This window comes from Sus scrofa, chromosome 18, assembly GCF_000003025.6.
Source record: "Sus scrofa isolate TJ Tabasco breed Duroc chromosome 18, Sscrofa11.1, whole genome shotgun sequence".
NCBI classification, from domain to species: Eukaryota; Metazoa; Chordata; class Mammalia; order Artiodactyla; family Suidae; genus Sus; species Sus scrofa.
In genome coordinates, this window is record NC_010460.4 from 1,555,712 (window position 1) to 1,583,663 (window position 27,952).

At 52.4% G+C, this 27,952-nt stretch overlaps 1 protein-coding gene across 6 annotated transcripts in view; it reads right to left on the reverse strand.

Moving 5' to 3' along the window:
* The window catches only part of UBE3C (ubiquitin protein ligase E3C), a 111,821-nt gene that overhangs the window by 13,258 nt on the left and 70,611 nt on the right, over positions 1-27,952 (reverse strand). For 5 of the 6 annotated variants that reach the window (XM_021079034.1, XM_021079033.1, XM_021079032.1 and 2 more), the window contains 4 exons: positions 24,539-24,786; positions 10,185-10,397; positions 5,180-5,368; positions 5,033-5,099 (listed from right to left, as the gene is read on the reverse strand). In XM_021079034.1, the coding sequence (XP_020934693.1) occupies positions 5,033-5,099; positions 5,180-5,368; positions 10,185-10,397; positions 24,539-24,786 (717 nt within the window). Of the gene's footprint in view, positions 1-5,032; positions 5,100-5,179; positions 5,369-9,651; positions 9,957-10,184; positions 10,398-24,538; positions 24,787-27,952 lie in introns of those variants that run through there. The other variant, XM_005673078.3, reaches the window with a different exon arrangement.

Consider the following 27,952-nt stretch of genomic DNA (forward strand, 5'->3'; position numbering starts at 1 on the left):
TCCTCATGGATACAAGTCAGGTTTGTTACCACTGAGCCACAACAGGAACGCCCCACGTGCTGATTTGCTAACCAGACATTCTTGTGTATCTTCTTAAGGGGAACAATTTTCCCCCTCATATATATATATATATATATATATTTTTTTTTTTTTGCCACACTTGTGGCATACAGAAGTTCCCAGGACAGGCTGGAACCTGAGCCACAGCTGTGACAACACCAAATCCTTAACCGCTAGGCCACCAAGGAACTCCAGCTTGTTGATTTTTAACAAAAACTCAAGATTTTGAGAAGGATTGCACTGAATTTGTAGATTAATTTGGAGAGAATTACAATCTTGACAACACTCTTTTTTTTTTTAATACTGAATCTTCTGATCCATAAAGATGAACTTACTTGTTCCCCGTCGTGGCGCAGTGATTAACGAATCCGACTAGGAACCATGAAGTTGTGGGTTCGATCCCTGGTCTCGCTCAGTGGGTTAAGGATCCGGCGTTGCCGTGAGCTGTGGTACAGGTCACAGAAACGGTTCAGATCCTGCGCTGCGGTGGCTGTGGTGGAGGCCGGCAGCTACAGCTCCGATTGGACCCCTAGCCTGGGAACCTCCATGTGCCACGGGTGCGGCCCTAAAAAGACAAAAAGATAATAAAAAAAAAAAAAAAAGCTTATGACTTTCTCTCCACTTTTGTCTTCTTTAATTTCTGTCAGTAACACTTCATAGTTTTTAGTGAACGAGCCCTGTACTGACTTTGCTAAATTTCTATTGTATTACTTCTGATGCTGCTAGAAATGGAATTGTTTAATTAGTCCCATTCCCGGACTATAAACAGAAAGAGAACTGAAGCAGGAGACTAATTACGCTGCAAGCTGCCACACGTGTTTATTGTTTCTAGCACCTGTCGTGTCATCTGTGACAACAGCTTTTCCCCTGCGCCTCTGCTTTTCCGCCTCGGATCTCCTTGCTCCCCCCCCATCACACGAGTCAGAAACCGCAGCCTGGCGCGGAACAGGACACGGCAAGAGCAAACGCCTCCAGCGTTTAGGCTCTAACCATTCAGTGTGAGGCGAGCTGTGAATTTTTCACAGATGCCCCGCATCAGGTTGAGGAAGTTCTCTTTTTAAAACATTTTGGACTTTTTTTAATTAAAGTATAGTGATTTACAACAGTGCCTCTCACGTACAGCAATGCGGTTCGGCTACACGTGTTCCTTTCCTTTCCATGGCAGGAAATTCCACTTATTGCAGGATCTGGAGGATAGCCCGTGCGGTACCGATTCTGCACACGGCAGTCTGTACCTGCGAATCCCAAACTCCTAATTCATCCCTTCCCCGGCCCCTTCTCCCATGCCATCGTGTGTATGCACCCATCTTCAGCTACTCCTCTGCCCGTGGACACTGAGGTGGCTTCCACGTCTTGGCCACCGTGTAAACAGTGCTGCTGTGCACCCTGGGGTGCCTGGATCTTCTCAAATGACAGTTTTCTCTGGATAGATGCCCAGAAGTGGGGTTGCTGGGTCACACGAGGTAGGTCTGCTTTTCGTCCTTTAAGGAATCTCCACCCTGTTTTCCACAGTGGTTGTACCAGTGTACGTTCCCACCAACAGGGGAGGAGGGTTCCCTTTTCTCCACACCCTCTCCAGCGTGTGTTATCTGCAGACTTTCTGAGGATGGCCATTCAGATGGGTGCGAGGTGGTACCTCATAGTGGTTTGACCTACACCTCTCTCTCTCTCTGATTAGCAATAATGAGCATCCTTCGTGAGCCTGGTGGCCATCTGTACGTCTTCTTTGGAGAAATGTCTATTTAGGTAGGACGTTCCCGTCTAGTCAGAGTTTCTTGAGAGTTTGAATCTTGAATGGGCGGTGATGTTTAAATGCTGAAAAGCTGCCAACTACTCTCCTCTCTCCCTTTCCCCATCTATTGAGAAGATCACACGGGTTTTCCCTCAGGCGACCAATACCGTGATAAACACCACTGGACTGAATCACTTTTATGTGCTGCTGGATTCAGCTTGCTAACATTTTGAGGCTTTCTGCATCTATTTTCATGAGGGAGAGTAACCCAGATTTCATCTCCTTGTGTTATTTTTTGTCTGCTGTAGACATCGGGCTAACACACATCTTGGAGGAGAGAAATCCTCTCCTGACTGTAAGTCCTGCAAAGGGTATGTTCCTAGGACTTAAAAATTATTCTAAAATAAATATGCACTTCAAAATACTTAGGGGGAAAAAAGAACAATGAAAAACATCACCCGTCATTTCATTCATTATAAATGATCATTATCATCTCTTCCCGAAGTGGCTTAAAGTTCTCTTGGTTTTAAAAAATAAATTACTGGAGTTTCCACTGTGGCGCAGTGGTTCACGAATCCGACTAGGAACCATGAGGCTGCGGATTCGATCCCCGGCTTTGCTCAGCGGGTCAAGGATCCAGTGTTGTGTGAGCTGTGGTGTAGGTCGCAGACGCGGCTCGGATCTGGCATGGCTGTGGCTGTGGTGTTGGCCGGCCACTACAGCTCCGATTAGACCCCTAGCCTGGGAACCTCCATATGCCGTGGGTGCGGCCCTAGAAAAGACAAAAAGACAAAATAAATAAATAAATAAATAAATTATTGCATAGTGTATAATAATCATATAGTTAAGAAAGGGAGGGAGTCCCCATTGTGGCTCAGCGGGCTAAGAACCCCCCTAGCATCCATGAGGAATGCAGGTTCGATCCCTGGCCTCACTCAGTGGGTTAAGGATCTGGCATTGTTGCAACTCCAACTGGACCCCTAGCCTGGGAACTTCCATATACCACGGCCGCCAGCAGAGGCCCTTCAAACAAACAAAGGAAAAGAGGAAACAAACTTGCAAAGAAGTAAAAATGACTTATCATCTCATGACCCCTGTACACTTCTGCTTATTATCTTACTCTATTTTCATAGACATGGAATGATATGAATCACACCGTTTCATCTTATGTATATTTCACAGCTTCTAAGAGAGAAAAGATACTTTAAAATATTTCAATACATAAAATACTTTAAAATATGCACACACATAATAGAGATAGGAATCAATGACTCCCAACTGCAAATCACTTTTACTATTATACACATTAAAGACTCTGTAGTTTTCTACAGATGAGAAAAAGGGCTGAAAGAGTAAAATGGAAACCCTCAAGATTTACACTGCTTCCTAAATGGTAGGACTGCTTGACAAATTTTTTTTTCTGTGAGCCATATTCATTCTAATTCCGTTCCCCAAAGTGTTTATATCCTTTAATAACTCATTGAACTTCTGGGCTTCTCTCATCCAAAAATACAGGCAACACACATAGATAAAAAATATACATGTACACTAAATCGTTTATTACAGTGACACGTTACATATATTTAATCTCGAAAAGGAATTGTAAGAAGAGTAACAGCCTGGAAATACTTTTTATTTCGGATGCTAAACAAACAATATACACCATAAATTATATATCACCCATAAACTACATGAAAACACTAGAATAACAGATTATGATTAAGGAAAACACACCAAAATAACTGGGTGTTTTTTTTGTTTGTTTTTTTGGCCATCTCATGCACACGAAGCTCCTGGGCCAGGGATCAGATCTGAGCTGCAGATGTGACCCAAGCTGTGGCAACGGCAACACTGGACCCTTAACCTGCTGTGCTGGGCTGGGATCGAACCTGCCTCCTGCTGCTACAGAGACACTGCTGATCCCATTGCTAAGTGGGTTAAGGATCCGGTGTCGCGTGAGCTGTGGGAACAACGGGAACTCCTAGAGGTTGTTTGAAAGATGATTTTTTTTTTCCTTTCCACTGTTCCCAAGTGTGTAATATGAGGTTTACATATATATAAACATACACACACCCTCCCAAAGGTAGGCCCTTTTCAGCTGTGCACTGTATGCTGCCGTCGCTGCCTCTCCAACGACCTCTGCTGTTGGACATCGCTCTAGGTGCTAAGCGGCCATTTCTACGTCTACTTTTTGGTCTTTCATTTTCTTTTTTTTTTCTTTTGCTATTTCTTGGGCCGCTCCCGCGGCATATGGAGGTTCCCAGGCTAGGGGTTGAATTGGAGCTGTAGCCACCAGCCTACGCCAGAGCCACAGCAACACGGGATCCGAGCCGCGTCTGCAACCTACACCAGAGCTCACGGCAACGCCGGATCGTTAACCCACTGAGCAAGGGCAGGGACCGAACCCGCAACCTCATGGTTCCTAGTCGGATTCGTGAACCACTGCGCCACGACGGGAACTCCCAGAGCAGAAACTTTTAAGGTTAATGCAATCAAAAGCAAATACTTGGATGAGGCTCAGTGCTCAGTGTTTTCTTTCTTTTTTTTTTTTTTTTGCCATTTGTTAACCACTGAGCCACGACGGGAACTCCCAGTGTTTTCTTTTGCTAGTAGGGTTTTGGGCCAGCACCGCTTTTCAAAGCAGAAGACCGGCTGCAGCCCCACTGCCCGTCAGCAGAGGCTCAAGAAGTTAAGTTGTGAAGAGAAAAAAGCACAATGCAGAGTAGCGTACAAACAAGGAGAACTAGCATTAAATCTGTGTGAGTCTGTAAAGAAGCCAGAACAGCAGTTTTACAGCGGGATGGGGAGAAGTGAGACAGAGAGCGCTGGCGCTGTCTCTCCCGCGTCACAGTCGGCGTGTTCAACCGTGTGGATGAACTGCCCGTATAAAAAGCATGTGGCGGAGTTCCCGTCGTGGCGCAGTGGAAAGAAATGAATCCAACTAGGAACCATGAGGATGTGGGTTCGATACCTGGCCTTGCTCTGTGGGTTAAGGATCCGGCGTTGCCGTGAGCTGTGGTGTAAGTTGCAGACACGGCTCGGATCCCGCGTGGCTGTGGCTCTGGCGTAGGCCGGCAGCTACAGCTCCGATTCGACCCCTAGCCTGGGAACCTCCATATGCTGCAGGTGCAGCCCTAAAAGGACAAAAAGAAGGGGGAAAAAGAAAGAAAAAAAAGCATGTGGGGGAACACGACCGCCTGTGACATTCCCAGGAATCAGCCACCAGGAGTGATAACGTACCTGAATAGTTCGTAAAGGATTTGAGGTCCTCCAGACTTATGGGAACTTGGGCACCAGAAATTAATACCTGAGGGAAAAAGTCCAAGTTGTAACATCTGAGGCAGATCTTAAGACAGCTCTCTGTGTCCCCAGGCGTAAGGAGCAGACCTGAATCTCCTGCTGGTCGAACATCCGGAGCCACTCCAGATTCAGCACGTTGGCCAGGCCCTGGCGGAAGGCCAGGCAGTGCTGGCGGATCTGCCTGTTGAGCCTGTAGTCGGCGACAAGGTGGATGTAGGCGATCCGGTTGGCACTGGTCACGGGGATATCTTTTCCACCGTATTTGAGTTCCACGACCTGTGAGTATCAACCTGAGAGTCAAATTAACCGTACCCTGAATCCTCCAAGCACACAGTAAAACAAAAGCAAGAAACAACTGGACCGTGTCGTCTGTAAACGAGAAGCCTAGTGACAAGAGGGCCACCAGACGTGGCTCTGGCGGGACGCTCCAAAGCCTGGCATCTTCCCCTGCCAAGATCACAAACCACCTCTGCTTTCTGCAAAGTACCGGGGGACAAAGCAACAACATAGAAGTGGCATCATCATTTAAACATACAAACAAACCCAGCCGTTAGAAAGCACAACGGGCAGAGACATGAACTGAACGATCACCACGTCAGAGGATCTGCTCTGGAGAAGGCACGGCCTAAGGACCTGAGGTGGTCGTAAAAGCGTGCTCACCCTTGTGTGTATAAGCAGCACACCCGTCTCTGTATTTCTTTTCTTTTCTTTTTTGGGCTATCTGTCTTTTCTTGGGCCGCTCCCATAGCATATGGAGGTTCCCAGGCTAGGGGTCAAATTAGAGCTACAGCCGCCGGCCTACACCACAGCCACAGCAACGCGGGATCCGAGCCGCATCTGCGACCTACACCACAGCTCACAGCAACGCCGGATCCTTAACCCACTGAGCAAGGCCAGGGATTGAACCCGCAACCTCATGGTTCCTAGTTGGATTCATTAACCACTGTGCCATGACGGGAACTCCCGGTCTCTGTATTTCTGTATCACTACTGGAATGAGCTTTCAGTATGATTTAAAGGGTGGTGGTAATAATTACAAATAACTGACCAGGCCATGTCTGATGCATCCGAGAGCCTTTGGAAGAATGTTCCCTCAGTGCCGAAGGACGCGCACAGAACTGCGGGTCCAGGGCAGGGGCAGGAAACAGCCCCGGAAGCCCCTTTGGGGGAGGCTGCAGCGGAGGCAGGAGCGCGGGCCACGAAGAAGCCCCACCCGCCCCATGAACGGACCGGTGCCGGGGCTCGTCTGTCTCAGAACCGTGACGAGCAAGCCACACAGACAGGGTGCAGACACATCAGCCTCACTTCCAGAGGTTAAGACTGCTTGTCTCCGCGTGCTTCACCCAAAGAACTGCATCCTTGATGCTGGGGGATGAGGTAACTGATGCAAGGACAGAGAAACCGTTCCAGCCGGAGGGAGCAGAGGGCCTGCTCCCAGTGCAAATGCTGACACACACAAAATGGGCTCAGTGCAACCGTAAGGGGACTCTTGGGGGTAAAAGCGGGGGGTGCCCAGAGTGCGGTACCCCGTGATTCCCCCAAGTCTGCAGCTCTCTTGGTAGTTATGTTCCAAGTGCAGCAAGGACCCCCACTCCTTCTGGGTGATGGCATTTTATCTCAATTAAAAAAAGATCACTTTACAAAGAGACTACTTGCAAATCTGTGAAGGCCTCACTTGAGCTCTCCTAGGTCTGCAGGTGACACAACCACCTAGTGGTACAGATGCCGTGCAGCCTCATCAGGAGACACTTTCCTGCTCACAGGCTCGTGGTCTCAGGGCTGGAACCTCCGGGGCTAAGGAAGGGCTCTGGGGACAGGCCATCTGTTACCCGAGCCACAGGGCTGGCTGCTGTTTCAACATCTCAGCGGATTAAAGGCGGGTAACCAACGGCGACTCGCTGTGTGATCTGGAAGACACAGGGCTGTGGAGGTATCAGCTCTGAACTTCCAAAGCCCCCGAGGCCTCTCATCGGGCAGCACCAACCCTATGCCCTGGGGATTACACTCCTCTCTTGGCCACGCTAAGAAGCCCTGTCTCACGTGTCCCGGCTGAGGACGCGCAGCAGTCCTAGGGGTGAGGGCACCCTTCTCTGTCCCTCCGCCTGCATGGTGACACCCCACGACCCCTCAGGATGCAGTCCCCCCGCCCCCGTCACCCATGCACGCGGCCCCTTTCCGCCTCGCAGCAGCTCATCCATCCCCTTCTGAAGATACACACGGGCTCGAGGACGCGCCCAAGGTCACGGGCCAGCACAGCCAACCCAGGGCCTTAGCCAAGGTCTCCTGGAGTGAGTTTTACGCTTATTTATAGAACAGATGATTACTTCTGCAGCCAACTCAAACCCGAGCATCTCGCTGGAGGGAGATACGTGTGCACTTCAGCAGTCAGGAGTTCCGTCGTGGCTCAGCGGTAACGAATCCGACTAGTAACCATGAGGACGCGGGTTCAATCTCTGGCATCACTCAGTGGGTTAAGGGTCTGGCATTGCTGTGAGCTGTGGCGTAGGTCACAGATGTGGCTCAGATCCCGCGTTGCTGTGGCTCTAGTGTAGGCCGGCAACTGCAGCTCCAGTTCCACCCCTAGCTTGGGAACGTCCACGTGCCTCATGTGTGGCCCTAAAAAGGAACTCCCCCCTCCGCCCCGCGGCAAATAAATCATAATCTAAAATTTCATGTTGTTTTTAAGCAGCCTAGTGAGCAGTCATACTGGTCACAGTAAAGAAAACCAATTTGAGAGCAACACCATTATTTTAAAAGGGAAAATTCATTAACATAAGCTGCCCACATAATGAAGCATTTGCATATTACGAATCTTTACATCCTATTTTATAAACCTAAACCTGGATAGAGAGCTAGGTCTTTATATCTATGTTTACTGAAAGCCTAAGATCTCTCCCTAAGTTAGGTACCTTACGGGCGACTTTAATTTTCGCAATTACTCTTTGGTGTAATTATTCTTACGCATTACCATCTATAATCTCTCCTCTTAGTGGGAATTTCTATGAATAATTGGAACATCTTAACGTCACATTTTTGCTTTTAACAGATCCCAATATTGTCAGAGGCGCTTTAATGGAACTCTTACCTATGTGACATTTCACTATTACCATCTATTTCAGAAGGAAAATGGGAAACACCCCCATTAGCAAAGGCTTCTCCACAGGCCCTGATAAACCGGCCGGCCCCAGGGCTTTGGTTTCGTTTCTACGTCAGGCCACTAGGTGGCGTGAGGGACACAGCAGGGCCCTCTGCACGCTGGGATTTCCCCGCGACAGCGGCAAACCTCATCTGCAGCAAACATCTGACCTTTGCAGGGTTGAAACTTCAGCTCCACGGGACGGAAGAAAAGGTTGAGATCAAAACAACAGAATGAAACGGGATTCTGACAACCCCTCATCTTTATTTTATCTTACGACACTGACACCGGTTCTCAGAGGGGCCCAGACATGACCGAGCAGGGGGAGAAGTCCAAGGCCTCGGATCTATTACCTCCGTCACTCTTGGTTAGGACCTGAGCCACACCCGCGCCTGAAACATGCAGCTTGAAAGGCTAAGAAATAGACCGAAAACCCCCAAACCCAAAGACGGTCCAGAAAGTTCAGACTCTGGGATGTATAAATCCTTTCCCTTTTTTTCTTTTTAGGGCCGCGCCTGCGGCATATGGAGGTTCCCAGGCGAGGGGTTGAATCAGAGCTGCAGCCACCGGCCTACACCACCGCCACAGCCACGCGGGATCCGAGCCGCGTCTGCGACCTACACCACAGCTCACGGCAATGCCGGATCCCTCACCCACCGGGGGCGGTTTCCGCTGAGCCACGCTGGGAACCCATGGGATGGGCACATCTCTCGTGCACACTTTGTGTGGCTTCGGAAGACACGACTATGGTGTGCGAGCCACGGAAGAGCTCTGACGGGGGCGCAACGAAAAGCGGGGACCCTGGGCTTCGTGGCACAGCGCTGCGCAGCACACCACCACAGCCATCGAGCGCTTCGCACCCACACTTCACACAACAGAGAGCACCAAGCAGAACATGCCAAGGGCAGACGAAGATGTGGAGAAACTGGAGCCGTAGCGCGTGGCTCGGAGACATGCAACCTGGAGCGGCCACTGCGGAAACAGTACGGAGCCTCCTCAAGAAGTTAGACGAAGAGCTACCACACGACCCAACGACCCCACTTCTGGGGATGCACTCAGAATAACTGAAAGTAGGGACCCAAAAGAGACTTAGCAATGTGCGTGGCACGTTATCCACGACAGCTGAAGTAACTGTAAGGTCCAATGACATCGGATGAACAAGTGAAACGTTTGTTTCAATGCTTTGCAGTGAAATGTTAATCTGCCTTAAAACAAAGAAGTTCTTTTTTTTTTTTTGTCTTTTCTAGGGCCACTCCCGCGGCATATGGAGGTTCCCAGGCTAGGGGTCCAATCGGAGCTGTAGCCACAGGCCTACACCAGAGCCACAGCAATGCAGGATCTGAGCCGTGTCTGCGACCCACACCAGAGCTCACGGCAATGCCAGATCCTTAACCCACTGAGCCAGGCCAGGGATCGAACCCGCGACCTCATGGTTCCTAGTCGGATTCGTGAACCATTGTGCCATGACGGGAACTCCAAAACAAAGAAATTCTGACATCTCTGCACAACGTGGGTGAACCTGAGATGTCACACTCAGGGAGATGCGCCCGTCAGAGGGGTGGGTGCCCAGGAGGTGCAGTGGCTCAGGTTGCTGTGGGGGTGCAGGTTCGATCCCTGGTCCAGCGTTGTGGGTTAAAGGATCTGGTGTTGCAGCAGCTGTGAGTCAATCGTCCAGTGACCCTCACGAGGACAGCTGCGGTCCACTCTGGGGGTGGAGGAATGAAGGCACCCGAGAACGAGGCAAGGAGCATGGTCGATGCACAGCCAGGAGAGCGCAGCCTCAGGAAGAATCCAGCCCTGCCAGGGAGACGAGGGGCTGCCCGCGGCCGGGCTGTTGCGTGGGGGCTCCCGTCTGCCCCCTATTTCTAGCTCTCGGCCCGGAACCGCTCTAACTGGGGTGTGCAGAAGCGCGCCCACAGACGGCACGCGCCTCCGCCTACAGGGGGCCCCTGCTCACCTGTGCCTCTCCCAGGTCGTTGTTCACCACGGTGAAGTTCAGCCCGAGCTCCTCCACGTCGCCTTCGTAGCTCTTGAGAAAGAGCAAGTTCCTGTACACCTCCGGGTCCAAGGAGGCCAGGTGGTGGATGTCCACGTCCGCGCTGGTCCCCAGCAGCTTGGACAGGAAGAAGCTGGCAAAGGGCAGCTCCACCAGCATGTTTTCATAGAGCGCCTTCAAAGGACAACAAGGAACACTGGTCAGCACAGCACTTCGTGGAAGTCTTTCTAAACAGCTTCCTACAAGTAAGAAAGCACAGTCCAATGCACTCTTCACCAGCATCCTCTGTAACAATGACGGGGACGTGGAAGCTCACATTTGGCGAGCACTTACCATGCGCCAGGCTACAGTGTAGGCGTTCAATTCATTATGCAGAAAATGCTAGGACAGCCTATTCAGGAATTTGAGCGCTTAAAGACCCATTTTTTACTTTTTGCTTTTTTTTTAGGACCATACCTGAGGCACATGGAAGTTCCCAGGCTAGGAATCAAATCAGAGCTACAGCTGCTGGCCTACACCACAGCCACAGCCATGCCGGATCCAAGCCGTGTCTGCAAGCTGCACCGCACTCACAGCAATGCCGGACCCTGAACTCACTGAGCGAGGCCAGGGATCGACCCCAACTAGGAAACGATCCTAGTCCAGTTTGTTTCCACTGAGCCACAAGGGGACTCCCCAGTGGGGGTCTTAGAAGCCACATCCTTCGTGCTACCCAGACGCTGCCAAGCATTTTCTGTGAAGCGCTTTGCAAGTGTATCTGTCTCCGAGAGCTGCTGGAAGCAGGTCCCAGAAACGTGAGGTGTCGGGGGGCCACGCTCCCTGAAGGCTCAAGGGGAGGTCCTGCTGCCAAGTCCAGCTCTGGGGTGGCCGTCCTTGGGCCCTGGCTGCTGGCAGGACCCTCCCAGACTCTGCCTCTGCACACAGGGGCCTCGCGTGGGTCTGCCAGGTGGGTCTCCTCTCTTAGCGAGTTGCCCGTCCCAGGACTCCAGGTCCTCTGGACCCCAGTACTGATGGGGGCGGAGCAGACACAGGGAGTGTTGTACAAGTCCCAATAAAGGACCATTTTTAAAGAGAGAAACTCAGGGGACACTGGGAGATCCCTGTAAGTAAAGAAATTCCTCAGAAAAGCCATCAGAACGAGGAAGCTCTGCTTCATTAGCAGAGCCTTGAGAATGGCCCCAGTCACTGGGTGGGGGCTGGGAGGAGGGCTGCATTCAGATTCAGACCCAGGGCAGGAGCCTGAGGACCGCCCCTCAGCGGACCTGAATACACACCTGACCCGATGCTAAGGAGGCGCTGCGACTCCCAGAAAGGAAGAGGCGGCCCTTTCCGACCCCCACTCCCCTGGAGGATAAAACTGCGGCCCACCGGACCCTCCGGGGCAGAGCCTCCTCGCCTGCCCGCTGGCGCCTCTCACAAGCGTCCTATCCTAATAAATCTGCCTCGTGCCCATCACTTTGTCTCTCGCTGAATTCCTTCTGCGCAGAGACATGAAGAACCCGAACCTCAGGGAGTCCATTTAAAACCGTGGGTTTGAGTCCCAGTCTGGGTTTAGGCCGGGTTCGAGTCCTGGCACGTGGGTCCAAGGCCCAATCTGTGTTCTGGCTGCGTTCAGGCCATCAATACTGTCAGTTTCAGTACAACCTCAACTTAGCTCGACGACACGTGCAAAGACACTCACTTCCCAACAAGGCCGCGTCCACAGGTACGGGACACTAGGCCTGGAGTGTAGCATGATTCTCTCCAGGACAGCAGCCCAGACCGCCTCGGCGGCCACCCCCGACCAAGGAGCACAGTGTGAACATGCGAGCGCAGCTGAGCACCAAAGGTGGGCTTCATGTAACGTCAAGAAATAGTCTTCTCTATGTTTTTTTTTTTTTTTTTAAATAAACATCAAATGGGGCAGGGGAGGGGGAGGCATTCTTAGCTCGGTGGCCATACCAAAACAGGTGGCAGGCGGGATTTGCCCCGCAGGCGGCGGCCCGCCCACGCATATCGTAAAATGCACGGCAGCTGCACTATGACGATACATAAAAGGACCCACGGGAACACGGAGGAGTCTCCGGAGCAACACTCTGTGAGAAGGCAGTCAGACCAGGCGCTGCAGACTGGTCCTCGGTGCCACAGACGTTATGTGTGTGGTTCTAGAAACCGGGCCTTCGAGCGCAGAGATGTGTCCAGACACCGAGTTAGCAGGCAGCAAAGTGGGCGTCCAGACCCAGATCCCGAGGCCCAGAGCAGGGTGGTCACACTAAGTGTTAACCTTTGTGTCCAAGGACTGTGACTGCCAGTTCAAGCATCACTGCCAGGTAACGAGACGCACGAGCACTGGCCCGGACCTGGGGGATGACCCCTCAGGGCCAGGCAGAGAGCACGTACCACCCCCCGCCAACCGGGAGCCCCCTTCCCCCACCTGCCCAGCCGAGGGCTTCCAGTTCTGCAACCTCAGCCATGACCTCTGCTTCCCTGCTGACCCGGGCTCCTGCACCGCACAGAGTCCGCGGTCTGTGCGTCTTCTCACCGTGTAATACTCCTGGGAATCACCTGTGACTTCCCGCTGGGCAGCTGCCTACCCGGTCCTGGTCCTGGTGAGGGTCACGTGTGAGCCGCCTCTGGGGCTGCCATGACCATAAAGCTGCCACGAGCAGCCCCGCTGAGCCTTTCAGTGACTCCCCTTGAATAAATGCCTGACAAGGTCTGGCGACAGCGCAAGTATTGGGGCGTAAGGTAGGTGTAACTATGTTAGATACGGACATGCTGTTTTCCAAAATACGATTCTTTTCCACCATCGCCAGCATCGCAGGAGGTTCTAACCATCAGCATGGCCGGCCTTCTACATGTTGGGTGTTCTGGATGCTGCGACGCGGGGCCGCACTGTGGCTGCAACTGACACTTCCCCGACGACCCGTGTCCTGGGTTACAGCCCGCGTTAGTATCACTATATTAATCTCCAGGCATCCTCCAGCAAGAGAGGGTAGGAAATAAAACTATGTGAATTTTCCAACGAAATTATCAGGGCTCGCCTGGCGTGGTACATAACCCCATGGCCTGAGGCTGTAAGACGCAACAAGGAACCAGAAACGGATGTAAAAGCATCAGAAGCCTTCTGATTTCATTCTGACGACTGGCTTAGAAGCCCTAACACATCTTTCTCATCCAAAATGTTCTAATGAAAACAACAGCTCCCACCACCTGCCTGCTCCGCCCCGGCGCTGGGCAGAGCCGCCACCAGGGCCCGGGGACAGTCTAACGACCGCCAGGTAAGAGTGACTCTGGCGTGGATCAGGCCGTTTGTGCAGAGCATGCCTGGTCTGCAGGGACACGTGGGCGCTGTATGACGTCCGGGGAGAGGAGGTGTCGGCCCTTCCGTGGGAAATGCGGGGCTGGACGTGTCACCTCGAGACGGCGGTCAGCAACCTCTTTGTGTGAAGGGTGGTCTGTCACCCCAGCCGGACAGGAGGGGACCCCGAGGACAGACAGAGGGAGCGGGGAGCGCTGGGCTGGCTCCATCGTAGGAACCACTACCACGTGCGGTGCGAAACTCCGACCTTCTCTAAACAGCCACCTTAGGGTTCGGGCGCTATTTTGCTGTGCATAGAACCAAAATAAAAGCAAAATTTAACCTACGGGATAATCACTCAGCCACGAAACGCCAATCCCCTGACCCCATCCACGCACACCAAGTGCTGACCCCAAGGGCTTAAGGAGACACATGTGGCTGCATCAACCAGCATGAGCTCGAACCGCTGTTCACCTGGGGAGGGACCCCGCCTTGGCCACAGCTTCTGAATCCCCCACCTCGCACACGGGTGGCAGGTTATAACCCACCCACCTTCCACACCAGCCGCGTTTCCCCTTCCCCCTCAACCACCCCAGAGAGCTCGGATACCCGCCAAGAGCCACACTTTAGTCTCACCCACGCACAGGCCTGGAGGAAGCTAGAAGGCAGCTGGGCCACCCGCGAGGAGCAAGCACCCAGAGGCACGGACGGGCACGCGCCCCAGAAAGCCACAGCCAGGCACCCTGAACTCTGCCTCCCGGTCAGGCTCCCCATCGTCCCTTCCAGCTGGGACCACAGCCGCTCTGCTCTGCCAGGGAGCCCGGGGCTTTCATTTCTGATGTGAGGACAAATGACGGCCCAATTAATTTTGAAAAGACGGCAAAAAAGGCCTTCTTAATGAGAACGAATAAAATGGCAACCAGCACTTAAGTCACCTCCTGATAATGTAAAGGAAGAGCTACTCGGAGAAGCCAGTGTGCATCCCGTGAGGAACGGCCTCGACGCTCAGCCCGAGGCTCTTCGAACCCCCGTCACCTCCAGATGAGGGATGGCCTCGAAGCCAAGGGGAGCCTCCTGCGTCCGACGACGTGACTGACTCCGGGTGCTGAAGCAAAGCCTCATCTGTCCACGGGCTCCCAAGTCATCTCCTCTCACCACGGCAGGCCACCGCGGGCCATTTCTGCGTGAGTGACAACAAACCCGCGAGGTTCTTTACATCTATCAGAGCTACCTGAATTTTAAGCAGAAACCCCACTGTGACTCATAAAATGTAAATGCATAGGTGTCATTTGTTACATGAGGCAGGTTTAAACCTTCAGAGCATTTAATATACAAGCACTAATAAATGATAGCACTAAAAACTATGATTGCATCAGCTAAATGGATTATAAATTAAATTTCCATAATGTATGCAACCGAGACACGAATGCAGGCATAAATCAAGGTATTTTCTAAACACAGGTTAATTATACAACTTCCAAAACTGCCAATTCTTTATGCAAAATAATCCACTTAGCATTTTTCATACTGGTTAATTCTCAGTCAGCTCCACCACACTTGTTCCTAGAAGCATATCAATAACGACTTGTCACGAAAAAACAGCAATAGGTATATGGAAAAAACCTGTACCGTATTTTTCAACTGTCTGTCTTTTATGAGTGTTTATAGCTAGAAATTGTGCCAAAATGATTTGAAATAAAAAGGATTAATTATGGTAGAAGCCTTTTAATATAAGTGAGTGCAGTCGTGACGCGATTAATGCAAATTGCAGCGCATTCAGGAGGACGGATGTGCGCCGCGCCACAGGCCACTTCTGTTTGCTGCCAAGTAACTTCAGTAATTTACTACATTAAGAATCAATAAAAAAATAATGCTTTTCAAATGCATCTCTATCAATCTTCAGGTAGTTCCAAAGCGAACATTGATAACTTAATCTAAAAACTATATCAGAGATGTCTTGTTTTAAAGCCATTCTAATTGAGCAAGATGATAATTTTAATTATTTCAGATCATGCTAACCTTGGGAGCTTAAAAAAATAAAAAGATATGTCAGGTACGGATGAAGCTGACAGCGACAGGCTGTTTCCTTCGGTGGTGGTGGCGCTTCAGAATTAGCAGCTGAGAGGTGAAAACCACAGTCCCCGACTGGCTCCACTGCTGGTTTTACAATGCCAGGCTCCCGCGGGGCAGCAAACACCGCCTTCTCGACACGCTGAACCCGCGTTCAGCACATTTATTAAGCGCCAACTGTGTGCCAGGGGCCCACGACCACAGGCGGGAACTCCGCATCTGAATCTGTCGGCCGAACTCCACCCGCTCGCCTTGGACACAGAGCAGGTTACGCACAACCACCTAAGTGTCCAGATTCACTTCAAATCCCTGATCCTTCTACACCGCCTGCCGCCGCTCCCCCCTCGGCGACACGGCTCGGGTGCTGCGGGTCCCGCCAGCCCTGGAAGAGAAGGTTTTCACAGGCAGAGGCTCACCCTGTCCACTGCGAGTCACGCTCCGCACCAGGGCGTGACAGCTGTGGCTTCAGACACGCACTTCCCGGGGCTCCTGAGCGAACATTTCCAAAACGACCCTCGGCTGGTTTCCTCCCTGTCTTTCCAGCTGCTTCTCCTCAAGGGCTGCTCAGGTCTCCTTGGGTCTCTCAGCTCTAAAGCTCGGAAGGGCCTTTTCTGTCGCCACACCCGCTCCTGGGCGATGCCACAGTGCCGTGACCTGAGGTGCGCCCAGGCCTGACCCCTCAACCCCAGGCCCAGAGACCCGAGCGGCTCCTCAACGCCTCTTCGAAACGTCCGACCGGGCAGCCCCAGCTGAAGGAGAACCCACCTCCACCCCCCACCCCAGATCTGCTTCTGCCCAAACCCTCATCTCCACAACGTCGCCTCCAGCCTTCCAGTTCTGGGAACATCCGCCCGGTGTCCCCCGCCCCCCACCCGCCCCCCAGCCTCGGTCCAGGGCACAGGCCCAGCGGTTACCCGAGGGGGGGGCCAGGGCACGTCCCGCTGGGCTCCCACTGGGCTCCCGCTGGGCTCCCGTGCCACTGGGGCATTTCCACCAGCAGAGGAGGAGGTCCGTGCTCAGACCCCTGGTGCTGGAAGCAGGAGCCCCGGCTCGGCTGCCTAACCCACGGCCTCGGGCTCAACGACCCACCCACTGCTGTTCCCCGAAGTTTTCAATTTCAGGAGCAAGAGCAACAATACGCATCTTCACTTGGTTTGCAGCGTACGGAGGTTCCCAGGCTAGGGGTCGAATTGGAGTCGTAGCCGCCGGCCTGCACCACAGCCACAGCAGGCTCCGAGCTGCATCTGCGACCTACACCACAGCTTATGGCAACGCCGGATCCTTAACCCACGGAGCGAGGCCAGGGATTGAACCCGCGTCCTCATGGTTCCTCGTCGGATTTGTTAACCACTGGGCCACGACGGGAACTCCCTCAATGTACTAATTCTAAGTGATTGTTTAAAAGTTTAGAAGGATGTAAATGGGTCGATTTTATTTTTAATTTTTGCTTTCAAATGTTTATTGTCCTTCCTGCACAAATAAAGGCCAAGGAAGGACAAGCAGTGGACTCCAGGCAGGACCAGCGCGCCTCTGTGCTCCTGATTCTTCTGGGGGAACGGAACGTGGTTCTTAGGGAAGGGAAAGCGGTCCCAGGGTCAGTGGGTTAAGCTGCTGTTGGGAGCGCCTGACGAGCGTGAGGAGGGTTGTCTGGCAGCAACGCAGGAGCCAAAGGAACTGTGGTGAATGTCTCAGAGCGGCTGAAACCATGCCCACAGCACGTGGAAATTCCTGCCCCACAGCAGAGACAACGCCTGTTCTTTAACCCTCCGCACCGCCAGGGAACTCCCATCCCAGTCACACTTCGAGGTCCAGGATCAAATGGATTCTGGAAGGCACTTGCCATTTTTTTACTGTACAGGAAACCGTTTTAATTTGTGTTTAATTTTGAAGAAATAAATTTACATAGAAAATTGGCCTTAACTGGCAAGAAGAAAAACCTCCAGATCTGTGAATACTTTGTTTGTGATGGAAAAGAATATCAATTGTGGTCCTTAGACTGCTCTAAAAGCAGGTACAATTCTCAGAAGGGTAAGATTCAAAAAAGCAACTGTCTGCGCATTTATAAATCTGACGTACTACACACTTGAAAGTCAGGGTCTTTGATTTCTCCGTTTCCAAACAAAGCCACAGGTCAGCACGGCAAACGCGCTGCTCCCCCGCCCCCGGCCCCGCCCCCCAACGGGGTCCCAGCGAGGCTCAGAGAAAGCCCGCTTCTGAAATGTGCCACCACCCAAGCCAAAAAGGCTGCGCGCTGACGGACGACGCGTGCTAAGTACGGACCGGTGGCCTGCTGGCTGAACGCTCCGTTGCCAACGACCAAGGGGAGGGCACGTTAACTGCGGAGCTCAGGGCCCGCGGTCTGCAGACGCCCGGATGAAGACGCTCAACGAGGCCGACCCTGAGGGAGGATGAAGGTTCAAAGCCAGATGGGAGAACGGAGCAGCTTTGACCATTCCAAGACCACAGAGACTTAAATGACTGGCATTCGCCTCGATCGACATTTTCTTTTTTTTTTTTGGTCTTTTCTAGGGTCGCACCCGCGGCATAGGGAGGTTCCCAGGCTAGGCGTCTAGTTGGAGCTGTAGCCACCGGCCTACACCAGAGCCACAGCAACGTGGGATCCGAGCTGCGTCTGTGACCTACACCACAGCTCCCAGCAATGCTGGATCCTTAACCCACGGAGCGAGGCCAGGGATCGAACCTGCGACCTCATGGTTCCTGGTCAGATTCGCTAACCACTGAGCCATGAACACCTCAATTGATGTTTTTTAAGCCTCAACAAATTCTGTGAGCACTTTAAAGACTTTTATTTAAAAATGTTTCCCTTTTTGGCTGCACTGGTGGCACATGACAGTTCCCAAGTCAGGGATCAAATGTGAGCCGCAGCTGCGACCTACGCCACAGGTAGGACTGCAGGAACGCCAGGTCCTTGGCCCACCGTGTTGGGCTGGGGACCGAACCTGAGCTGCCTCAGAGACAACCCTCGATTCTTCACCTGCTGTGCCACAGTGGGAACTCCCAGTGAGCATTTTATACAAGGACTCTAATGAATAGAAAAATAAACTTTCCCAACTCTCAAAATTCTCACCATCAACTGTCAACCGCCAATATGACACTCTATGATACCTTAAGTATCTACTGAAATGCAAAATTGCAAACTGCACTGAAGCCACACAATCTGCTAATTAAAAATTTGAAATATATGACCAAGATATTATCAAACAATCTGATTTATAGGCATTCTGTTCCAATTAAATCAATATTCTGAAGCACGGGAAAAAAAGGCCACTTCCAAATATAATTCAAATATGATAAAAGAGTTCCTTCAATAAATATTCTGAACTTAATTGGCTTAAATGGACCTAGGTGTTTCTATGTGTTTTAAAAAAAAAAAGACCAGTTCACGATGACATTACCACATCCTTGAGCTGTTTATTTATTCCTTGTCTAGAGCCTGATTTACCGGCGATAAAATGCAATCACAGCCCCACCAGAAGCAGGAATCATCTGCTAATGGAACTTTTAACTGGGAAGTGACCAGTGACATGAGGTAATTCTTCCTATCTGGGCTTGCTCTCCAGGACCTCTTTGCACTTCATCACAGTAAACAATCACTAACATATGCATTAAAGAAAATTTAAATACATTATGACCCAATAAATATCATAATCAATCAATACCCAATTTTCTTCTCTTGAGATTTAACGATCAGATGCCACACTACTAGTGCTACACTGTTACACTCTCTGGGACCTGGACAATTTTTAACACGTGGGCACAAAGTTTAACCATTTGCAACCACTTCTGTGTTCTAGAAACTAGTGTTCCCTTAGGGATTTCCATGCAGAAAATTCCGTGAGTGAAATCTTAAAAATCAGCCACTAAATTAAGTACTATCCTCACATAACTATAGTTTTGTTATTGGTTTTGTCTAAACGTCATCATTTTACAGAGCCTTACTGCGGCAGAATTTACATGCACGTCCTTTGTGGGAGAAAGGTTTCGATGCCCAGTCCCCCTCCCTGGAACCTGGTCTAAAGAGACGGCCTACTCCAGGGTAGAGGAGTAAGAACCACCTGTCACCTCCTGAATCCACAGCCCTTCACACCAAGACCGGGTTGCCAGGACAGCTGCAGACATGAGCCCACGTCAACAGACACAGACTCGGAGTGAGCAGGGACCCAGAAAGCTCGGTCACCCAGGACGTCTCCATCAGTCAGCACTGGACATTTCACAGAGGAAAAACAGCATACGATTTTTGCAAGATTTAATTAATGCAAATAAAACCACTCTGCTGCCTGTCACTGTGCTGCATAAGAACCACTGGACTCAGGGCGGATTTCGGGTTCGTCTCACCAAATGAAGGCTCACCTTCACGGAAAGAAGGACGGCACGGCATTCAAAGATCTTCGTGCAGTGAGAGGAAACCTCCGGCCCTGGGAGGGAGCGGGGCTGAGTGGACGGAACACCTGATGGGGAGAGAGGCTGCCTCACTGAGGACAGACACCAAAGCCCGGTGCAGCGCCAGACGGGAGAGACACAGGATGTCTTCACACGAATTAAGGTGAGAAAATGATCTGTTTGAAATTTATGCTAAGGAATCCAACATCGGGTCAATGCCTGAAATTTGTCATTGAAATGGGGTGAGCCTGAAGAAGCATGCTGTTAAAATTAAAATGATGGGGTCAAGTTGAGGCCCATTACTAACACCGAGCAACACTCAGAATCCACGTGATTAAAATGGCACCATTTGGAATCTGAACAAGTAACAGTAGCTGGGCCTACGAGGATGCACCACGACTCTTATATCCAGGACATACTGACTCCCAGGGCCCCTCGGCTTCCTTAGGCCTGGTGTTCCAGCACCATCTATCATTAACTGCCCCCAACACAAAACCTCCTACAGCACTCCAGCAACCCACACAGTGCCACGCCAGCGTTAGGCTAGACACAGAGGTCAATGGAGTGGAGTCAAGAGTTCAGAAATAAAGCCTTCTATCTGCATGGCATCAACTGACTGCCAACAAGAGTGCCACAAATGGTGCTGGACCGCTGGACACCCACAAGGAAAATGGATGGGCCCCAGCTCACACCATCCACAGAAATTCACTTGAAATGAATCCAAGACCTGAATGTAAGCCCACACTACCGAACTCTTGGAAGCACATTCAGGTGTGTTTCTGACCTTGGATTAGGCAATGGTTTCCTCGCTAAGGCAATCAAGGAAAGACAAAATGTAAAACTTGCGTGCTTCCAAGGACAACATCAAAAAAGAAAGACAACCCATAGAAAAGGAGACATTTGCCGACCATACACCTGACAAGGGACTTCAACCCAGAACACACCCAGGACCTCGAGACAGATAAACAACTCGATTTAAGAAACGGGCAAGGGACGTTAACAGACCCTTCTCCACAGAAGACAGGAAGCGCACAAAAGACACCATCGCTAGTCATCGGGGCAACGCAAATCAAAACCACGAGACGCCACTTCACACCCACGGGGATGGTCAGAACAAAAAGGTCAGAACATCCTACGTGCTGACAGGATGCAGAAAATGGACCTCTTATTCTCACACGCTGTTGGTGGGACCGTGAGAGGCTGCAGACACTTGACTTGTTTTAGGGTTATACCCACGGCATATGGAGGTTCCCAGGCTAGGGGTCGAATCGGAGCTGCAGCTGCCGGCCTACACCACAGCCACACAGGAGCTGAGCTGCACCTGTGACCTACACCACAGCTCACGGCAACACTGGATCCTTAACCCACAGAGTGAAGCCAGGGATCGAACCCACATCCTCATGGTCACGGGTCAGGTTCCCAACCCAGGGAGCCACAACAGGAACTCCTGCAGACACCCTGATACAGTGTCACCCTATGAGTCCTAGACAGGTATTTCTAGCAAAACGTGGCACATGCATGTCCACAGCAGCACTGTCCGCACAGCCTAAAGCCGGGACCATCCGAACGCCCTGCGATGGAAGAGAGGAAAGCAGAGCGAGGAGTACCCACACAAGGGACCATTATTCAGCTCTAAAAAGAAGTGAAGCACTGAAGTGCCCTGGTGGCGTGGCAGGTTAAGTTTCCGGCGCTGTCACTGCTGTGGCTCAGGCCACTGTTGCTGTGTGGGTTCAATCCCTGGCCCTGAAACTTGTGCCCTGGCACAGCCAAAAAAAGGGGGTGGGCAGGAAGTACTGACACGGGCTACAACACGGAGGAACCTTGAAAACATGATGCCAAGGCAAAGAAATCAAGCCCAAAAGGCCACACGTTGTAGATTCCATCTCTGTGAAATGTCCAGAACAGGCACAGCCACAGAGACAGAGAGTGGGTTAGCAGGCCCAGGGCCGGTAGGGTTGGAGCAGAAGGTGGAATAGCTGCTAATGAGAATGTGCTTCCCTGTTCTAGGATTTGTTCTGAAAACAGGGAGGTGGTTACCTAACTCAGTGGATATATTAGAAACCACTGAACTGTACTTTGTTTTTTCCTTTTTAAGGCCGAGTCTGTGGCACATGGAGGTTTTTGGGCTGGGGACAAATTGGAGCTGCAGCTGAGGCCTACACCATAGCCACAGCAACACCAGATCAGAAGTGCATTTGCGGACTACACCACAGCTTATGGCAACACCAGATCCTTAACCCACGGAGCGGGGCCAGGGATTGAACCCACATCTTGATGGATTCTAGTCAAGTTCATAACCCATGGAGCCACAATGGGAACTCCCTGAATTTTACTCTTTAAAAAGGCTGATGTGGAGTTCCCTTCGTAGCTCAGTGGTTAATGAACCTGACTCGGATCCAGGAGGATGCGGGTTCGATCCCTGGCCTTGCTCCGTGGGTTAAAGGATCTGGCGTTGCCTCGAGCTGTGGTGTAGGTTGTAGACGAAGCTCTGATCCTGCGTTGCTCTGGCTCTGGCGGAGGCTGGTGGATGCAGCTCCAATTTGACCCGTAGCCTGGGAACCTCCATATGCCGCAGGTGCAGCCCTAAAAAGCAAAAAAAAGGGGAGGGGGAGCTGATTTTATGGAATGTGAATTATACTTCAAAAAACCTGTTATTTCAGAATAAGTCACAAGATTATGATCTGCAGCACTGATTTTTACTTATGCTACCTCTGACACATGGAGCTTCAAGGCAAAGAACGCCGGTCTGTTTAATATAACATGCAGAGTTCCTGCTGGGGTACAGCGGAAATGAACTAGCACCCATGAGGACATGCGTTCCATCCCTGGCCTCCCCAGGAGGCCACTCCCCAGCCTCCCCAGATGCCAAAGCACATCCCTGCAGCGGGAGGGCGCCTGGCCGCTGACCTTCCCCTTCCCTGGTCCCCCCTTCCCCATCTAATGAGGACCACAGGGCCCGCCACCCATGCCCCGGTGCCGCTCAGCACAGCCGCCACCAGCCCACATCAGCCACCCCTCGCCCTGGAGGGTGCAGCTCTGGGCTCCCCTGCACACCCGTTCCCTGCGCTCTCTCCAGGAGCCCAGGCCGCCCCCTGGTCTGGCTCTTCATCCCTGGACACTTTTCCCAGGCAGCCTCCCTCCTCTGAAAGCGCCAGCCCTGCACACCTCCTCTGAACGGCTCTTTCTGCAGAGCCCGGCCTTCCCTCCGGAGCCCAGCCTGCTCGCAAGGCCACCGGCCCGCTCCTCACCGCACTGCCTTTGCGCACCCCAGGCAGCTCCTTTTTTTTCATGCCGCCCCGCTAACACTTCCAAGGACAAGCCTCCCGCCCAGCAACCGAGGACAGCTCCCACAGACGTGGTTATCGCAGAACAGAATATTACTCCGCAGGAAAAAGGAATGGAGCACTGACACACGGCACAACCCGAATGACCCCTGCAAACAGGCCGAGCGCAAGAGGCCACCAAGGGCCACCTGCCACATGGCTCCATTTACAGGAGACACCCTCCAAAAGACACACGAAATGCTCACCTGTCTGCATAACGACACGCCGAAAAGCATGAGCCTCACTTGGGAATAGTCCCCCCGGGGCCACGGTGTGTGCAGGGCACAACCACACTCTACAGAACCAGAGAGAAGAGACCTCCTCCTTCAGCCCAGGACAGAACTCCTTGAGGGCTGGACCCAGGTGCCCGGCAGAAGCTGATGCAGGGGGGGAGGAAGACGCCCCCGCCCAAGGTGGGCCCTTGAACCCGCGCTCCTGCACTCCTTCTCCCATGTGAGGACACAGCGGGGCACCTGCCATGAGCCGGGGGCGGGCCTCCAGCCAGTAAGACCCTGCAGGGCCCTCTCTCAGACAGCCGCGTCTCCAGAACCGTGAGCAAGGAACACCTGCTGGTGCTCTGTGACCGCGGCCTAAGGGGACAAAGGCCGGCTGGCCCCGACGGAGGCCGCACTGACGGGGGCTGTCTCGTTCCTGACCCTAAGGGGCCCATGTGCTCTCAAAGGGGCACGGTGACACAGACGCGCCTGCCAGCTCAGAGCGGAAGTGCCCCTTCATTTTCGATGAAGGGTGAGCTGTGTCCGCCGAGGCGCTGTACGCACCAGGTGCGCCATTCTGGTGACCACGGCCTCGTCCTTCAGTGGCCAATCGCCCAGGCCTTGCCCTCGGTAGAGACACACACTGCACTGAGTGACGACGGTCCATCCCGCAGCACCGGGAGGCTGCGGAGAAGCTGCAGAGAGAGTCACTTCTAACGCTAACTGCCAACCAAAGCAACTGTGAAAAGACAAACTATGCACAGACTCCCATCTACGCGAGCAGACGCACCGCTCTAAGACCTGTACACACCGACCTTCGTGTCACGCCTCCCGTGTTTTCTGGAACACACCAAGAAGTTTCAGCGTGGGGACCAGTGTGCATAACATACATACTGTCCAGGGTTTTTCGAAATCACTCAAGCAGTTCTGCACAAAGAGCCTCCAGGAAACAGCCGGTACCCAACAGACACACCAAGCTTGCACATCCCGCGGCCTGCGCTGCGTGTCTGCAGAGGGTCCGCTTACCTTGCCGAGCATCCTGCCCAGGAAGTAGTAATGTCTGGCGAAGGAGTCGCCCACGAGCATGTGAGCAGCTGGGTTGGGGTACAGAAGCCCCTCGTTAGTGGTCTTAAAGAACCCCTGGTTGGGGTTGAACCCCGACTTCAGTAGCTCATTGAGAAACTCTCTGAAAATACCGCCGCCGTCAATGCCGGCTTCGTCCAGGCCGTGGGCGTTGAGCAGGTGCACCCGGATCCGCTTTTTCAGGTCGGGCTCTGTTCAAAGGGGGCGGGCAAGGAAAAGAGATCCGTTTAAACAGCAGTAAAATAAGCTGGTATTTCAGGAGGTTAGGGAAGGGGAGTGAGAACATTAAAAACACGTTAATGCAAGACTTAAAAAACCAACAGCTTTTCTTTTTTTTGGTCTTTTTGTCTTTTCCAGGGCCGCTCCCGAGGCATACGGAGGTTCCCAGGCTAGGGGTCGAATTGGAGCTGCAGCCGCCGGCCTACACCAGAGCCACAGCCACGCAGGATCTGAGCCGCATCTGCAACCTACACCACAGTTCACGGCAACGCTGGATCCTTAACCCACGGAGCGAGGCCAGGGATTGAACCCGCAACCTCATGGCTCCTTGCTGGATTCATTAACCACTCACTGAGCCACGACGGGAACTCCAAAAAACCAACAGCTTTAATTAAAAAGAGGCAAGAGGTAGACGGACCAGGATTTCCCTCAGGTGCTGCCACGGGTCATGCCTCCACATTAACACCTCACGAGGGGAGCGGAGGTAGGAGGTGCGTGTTTCAGAGAATAAAATCAACCCACATCCTCTAAGGGACACAGGAAACTAAAACACCGGGAGAGCAGGGCAGCGGAGGGAAGACCCGAGGGTAACACCGGACAGAAATTAATACCAAGAAAGGCAGAAGGGAAGCGGATAAAGAAGACGACAGGGAAGGCGGCGCTACAAAGACCCACGGAAAGAAGCACCACAACCTGCGTCATCACAACATCTGGCTGAAAAACGGAGCCCTTTTGGCGGTATGATGTGCCACAAAGACAAACATTTTTCAAAGCTGCAGAGCTGCTGAGGTCGGCCTGCTCCGTGAGACATCCCTGTACGGGCGCCCCCACGGACAGCACGCGGCAGCAGGAGCAGCCAGGCCCCCGACTCCCTGCCATGCGGACAACGGGCTCAGGATACAGGCTCCAAACGCAGGCCAATAAAGGGGCCTCCGCCGCACGCCAAACCAGGTGCGCAGATCTGACAAAGGAAGTGACATGTCCCTTGTCACTTCCCACCACGGTCCTCCAGGTACTTGCAAATAAGAAGGGGGGGGGGCTGCAGGTTCAGAACCCAGGTCTGCGCTGCAGCTGTCTTTCAGGCAGCGTGCAGCTGTCCAAATGCCCCTGACCCAAAGCATCGCAGTGGACAGGTGGCCTCCAGAAAACATCCCAGCAAGGGGTTTAGCAAAGAGCATGATCAGGCGTTCCCGCTGTGGTGCAACGGGATTGGCAGTGTCTCTGCAGCGCCACGACACAGCTGTGGCCCAGGTCGCAGCTGCAGCTGGGATCCGATCCCTAGCCTGGGAACTCCATATGCCTCGGGGTGGCCAAAAAAGAAAGGAGAGGAAAAGAAAAGAAAAAGGAAAAAGCAAGCACGTTCAGCAGAGCCCAGTGTGTGCTGCGCGAGTGCTGGCACTGAGGCCACAGATCTGGGAGTGAACGTCTGTCTTTCAACAGGGTCGACGGTCTGCTGTTTGGACTGAAGCCTGGGCCGCCCTGCACAGCAGGGCTGACTCGGTCTTTTCCCGGCCGGCACGGGAGAGGCCACCCATCCCGCCCGCAGGGACAGAAGGGAGCTCTCCAGCAAGGTGACCACCTCCCCCGGGAGGAAATCAGCCTGCTCTGGGCTCCGTAAAGGAGCCCCCGCCAGTGACTTCCACCCTGAGCCACGACAGCTTGGGCCAGAATCGCACATACGTCAATTACTTCATTCCTTTAACCACCTCGGGGTTAAGAATATCCCCATTGGTCAGTGAGGAAACCAAGGCTAAGGAAGCTTATTTATCCAAAGATAAATAGCTAATATTGGCTGCACCTGCGGCATATGGAGGTTCCCAGGCTAGGGGTCCAATCAGAGCTATAGCCACCAGCCTATGCCAGAGCCACAGCAATGCCAGATCCCAGCCACATCTGCGACCTACACCACAGCTCACGGTAACACCAGACCCTTAAGCCACTGAGCAAGGCCAGGGATCGAACCTGCAACCTCATGGTTCCTAGTCAGGTTTGTTAACCGCTGAGCCACGACGGGAACTCCTGCATCTATTTTGATCAATGCAATTACCATTATTTGTTCATGCTATGGTGTGAGTTGCTGCTGTGATGCGGGTTGGTTCCCTGGCCTAGGAACTTCCATATGCCTCAGGAGTGGCCAAAAAGAAAAAACAAACAACATAACCAAAATACAGACAGTAAACAAGAATAAACCATACGCATTTACTTGTCATATATAATAGTTCTGAAACTGAATGTCAGTGGTTAGCAGCGGATTTTGAAAACATTTTTAAGTGGGAAATGCTCAACCAAGGCCCACCTCTTAAGCCTCCTTCAAGCTGTAGCACTAATATCCTAGGCAGGATGTCTCTCTATCATGGGGGTGACTCCATGGCCATTCACAAAAGTCCCCCCTCAGGTATGGCTGGCACTGAGACTGTGGTTCCCTGGAACTCACTTCTGTAAACGACAACACACAACAGCACGATATCTGTAAACTCGATCTTGCTGTCTAGGTATCTCGGCACTCCTTGATTCAGAAGACGTGTGAAAAGTACCCGCTCACGCAGCATTGGGGAGGGGGATCCCGAGGAAATTCAGTGGGTAGGGGGCCCACACCTGGTTGAAAGTCCAGGTATAGCTTTTGACCGCCCCCCCCAAAACTTTACTTCCAATAACCTACTGCCGACCAGAAGTCGTTCCGCTAACACACACCGTCAATTACCACGTATAGGGCATGGTGTATCTATGACACACTCTGGTCTTCTAACACGGTAAGCTACAAGAAGGAAAACCTTAGGAAAATCATCAAACACACGCACGATACTGTTCTGCACGTAGTCGGTGACGCCCCAAGTCGACATCATCTTTTTCCACGACGGAACGGCTGTGCTGTCAGTTCCTTCATCAGGCGCGCCTCGTGTGACACACAACACTGATGGAGTCACACGTGTTACGACTCAAGACATCAGACACGACAAGGTACCACGTGGAAGAAATTCATGTTCGTTGACCGGAATGACGACACGGGCACGGGTAACGCAGCATCGGGCACGGGGCTGCGGGACCGCGGCCTAGCGTTGCCAGCAGGAAGCCTCACGGCCACCTCGCCCGTCCCCGAGGGAGGACAGTCACCAGACACCAGTCGTGCTCCCAACGCGG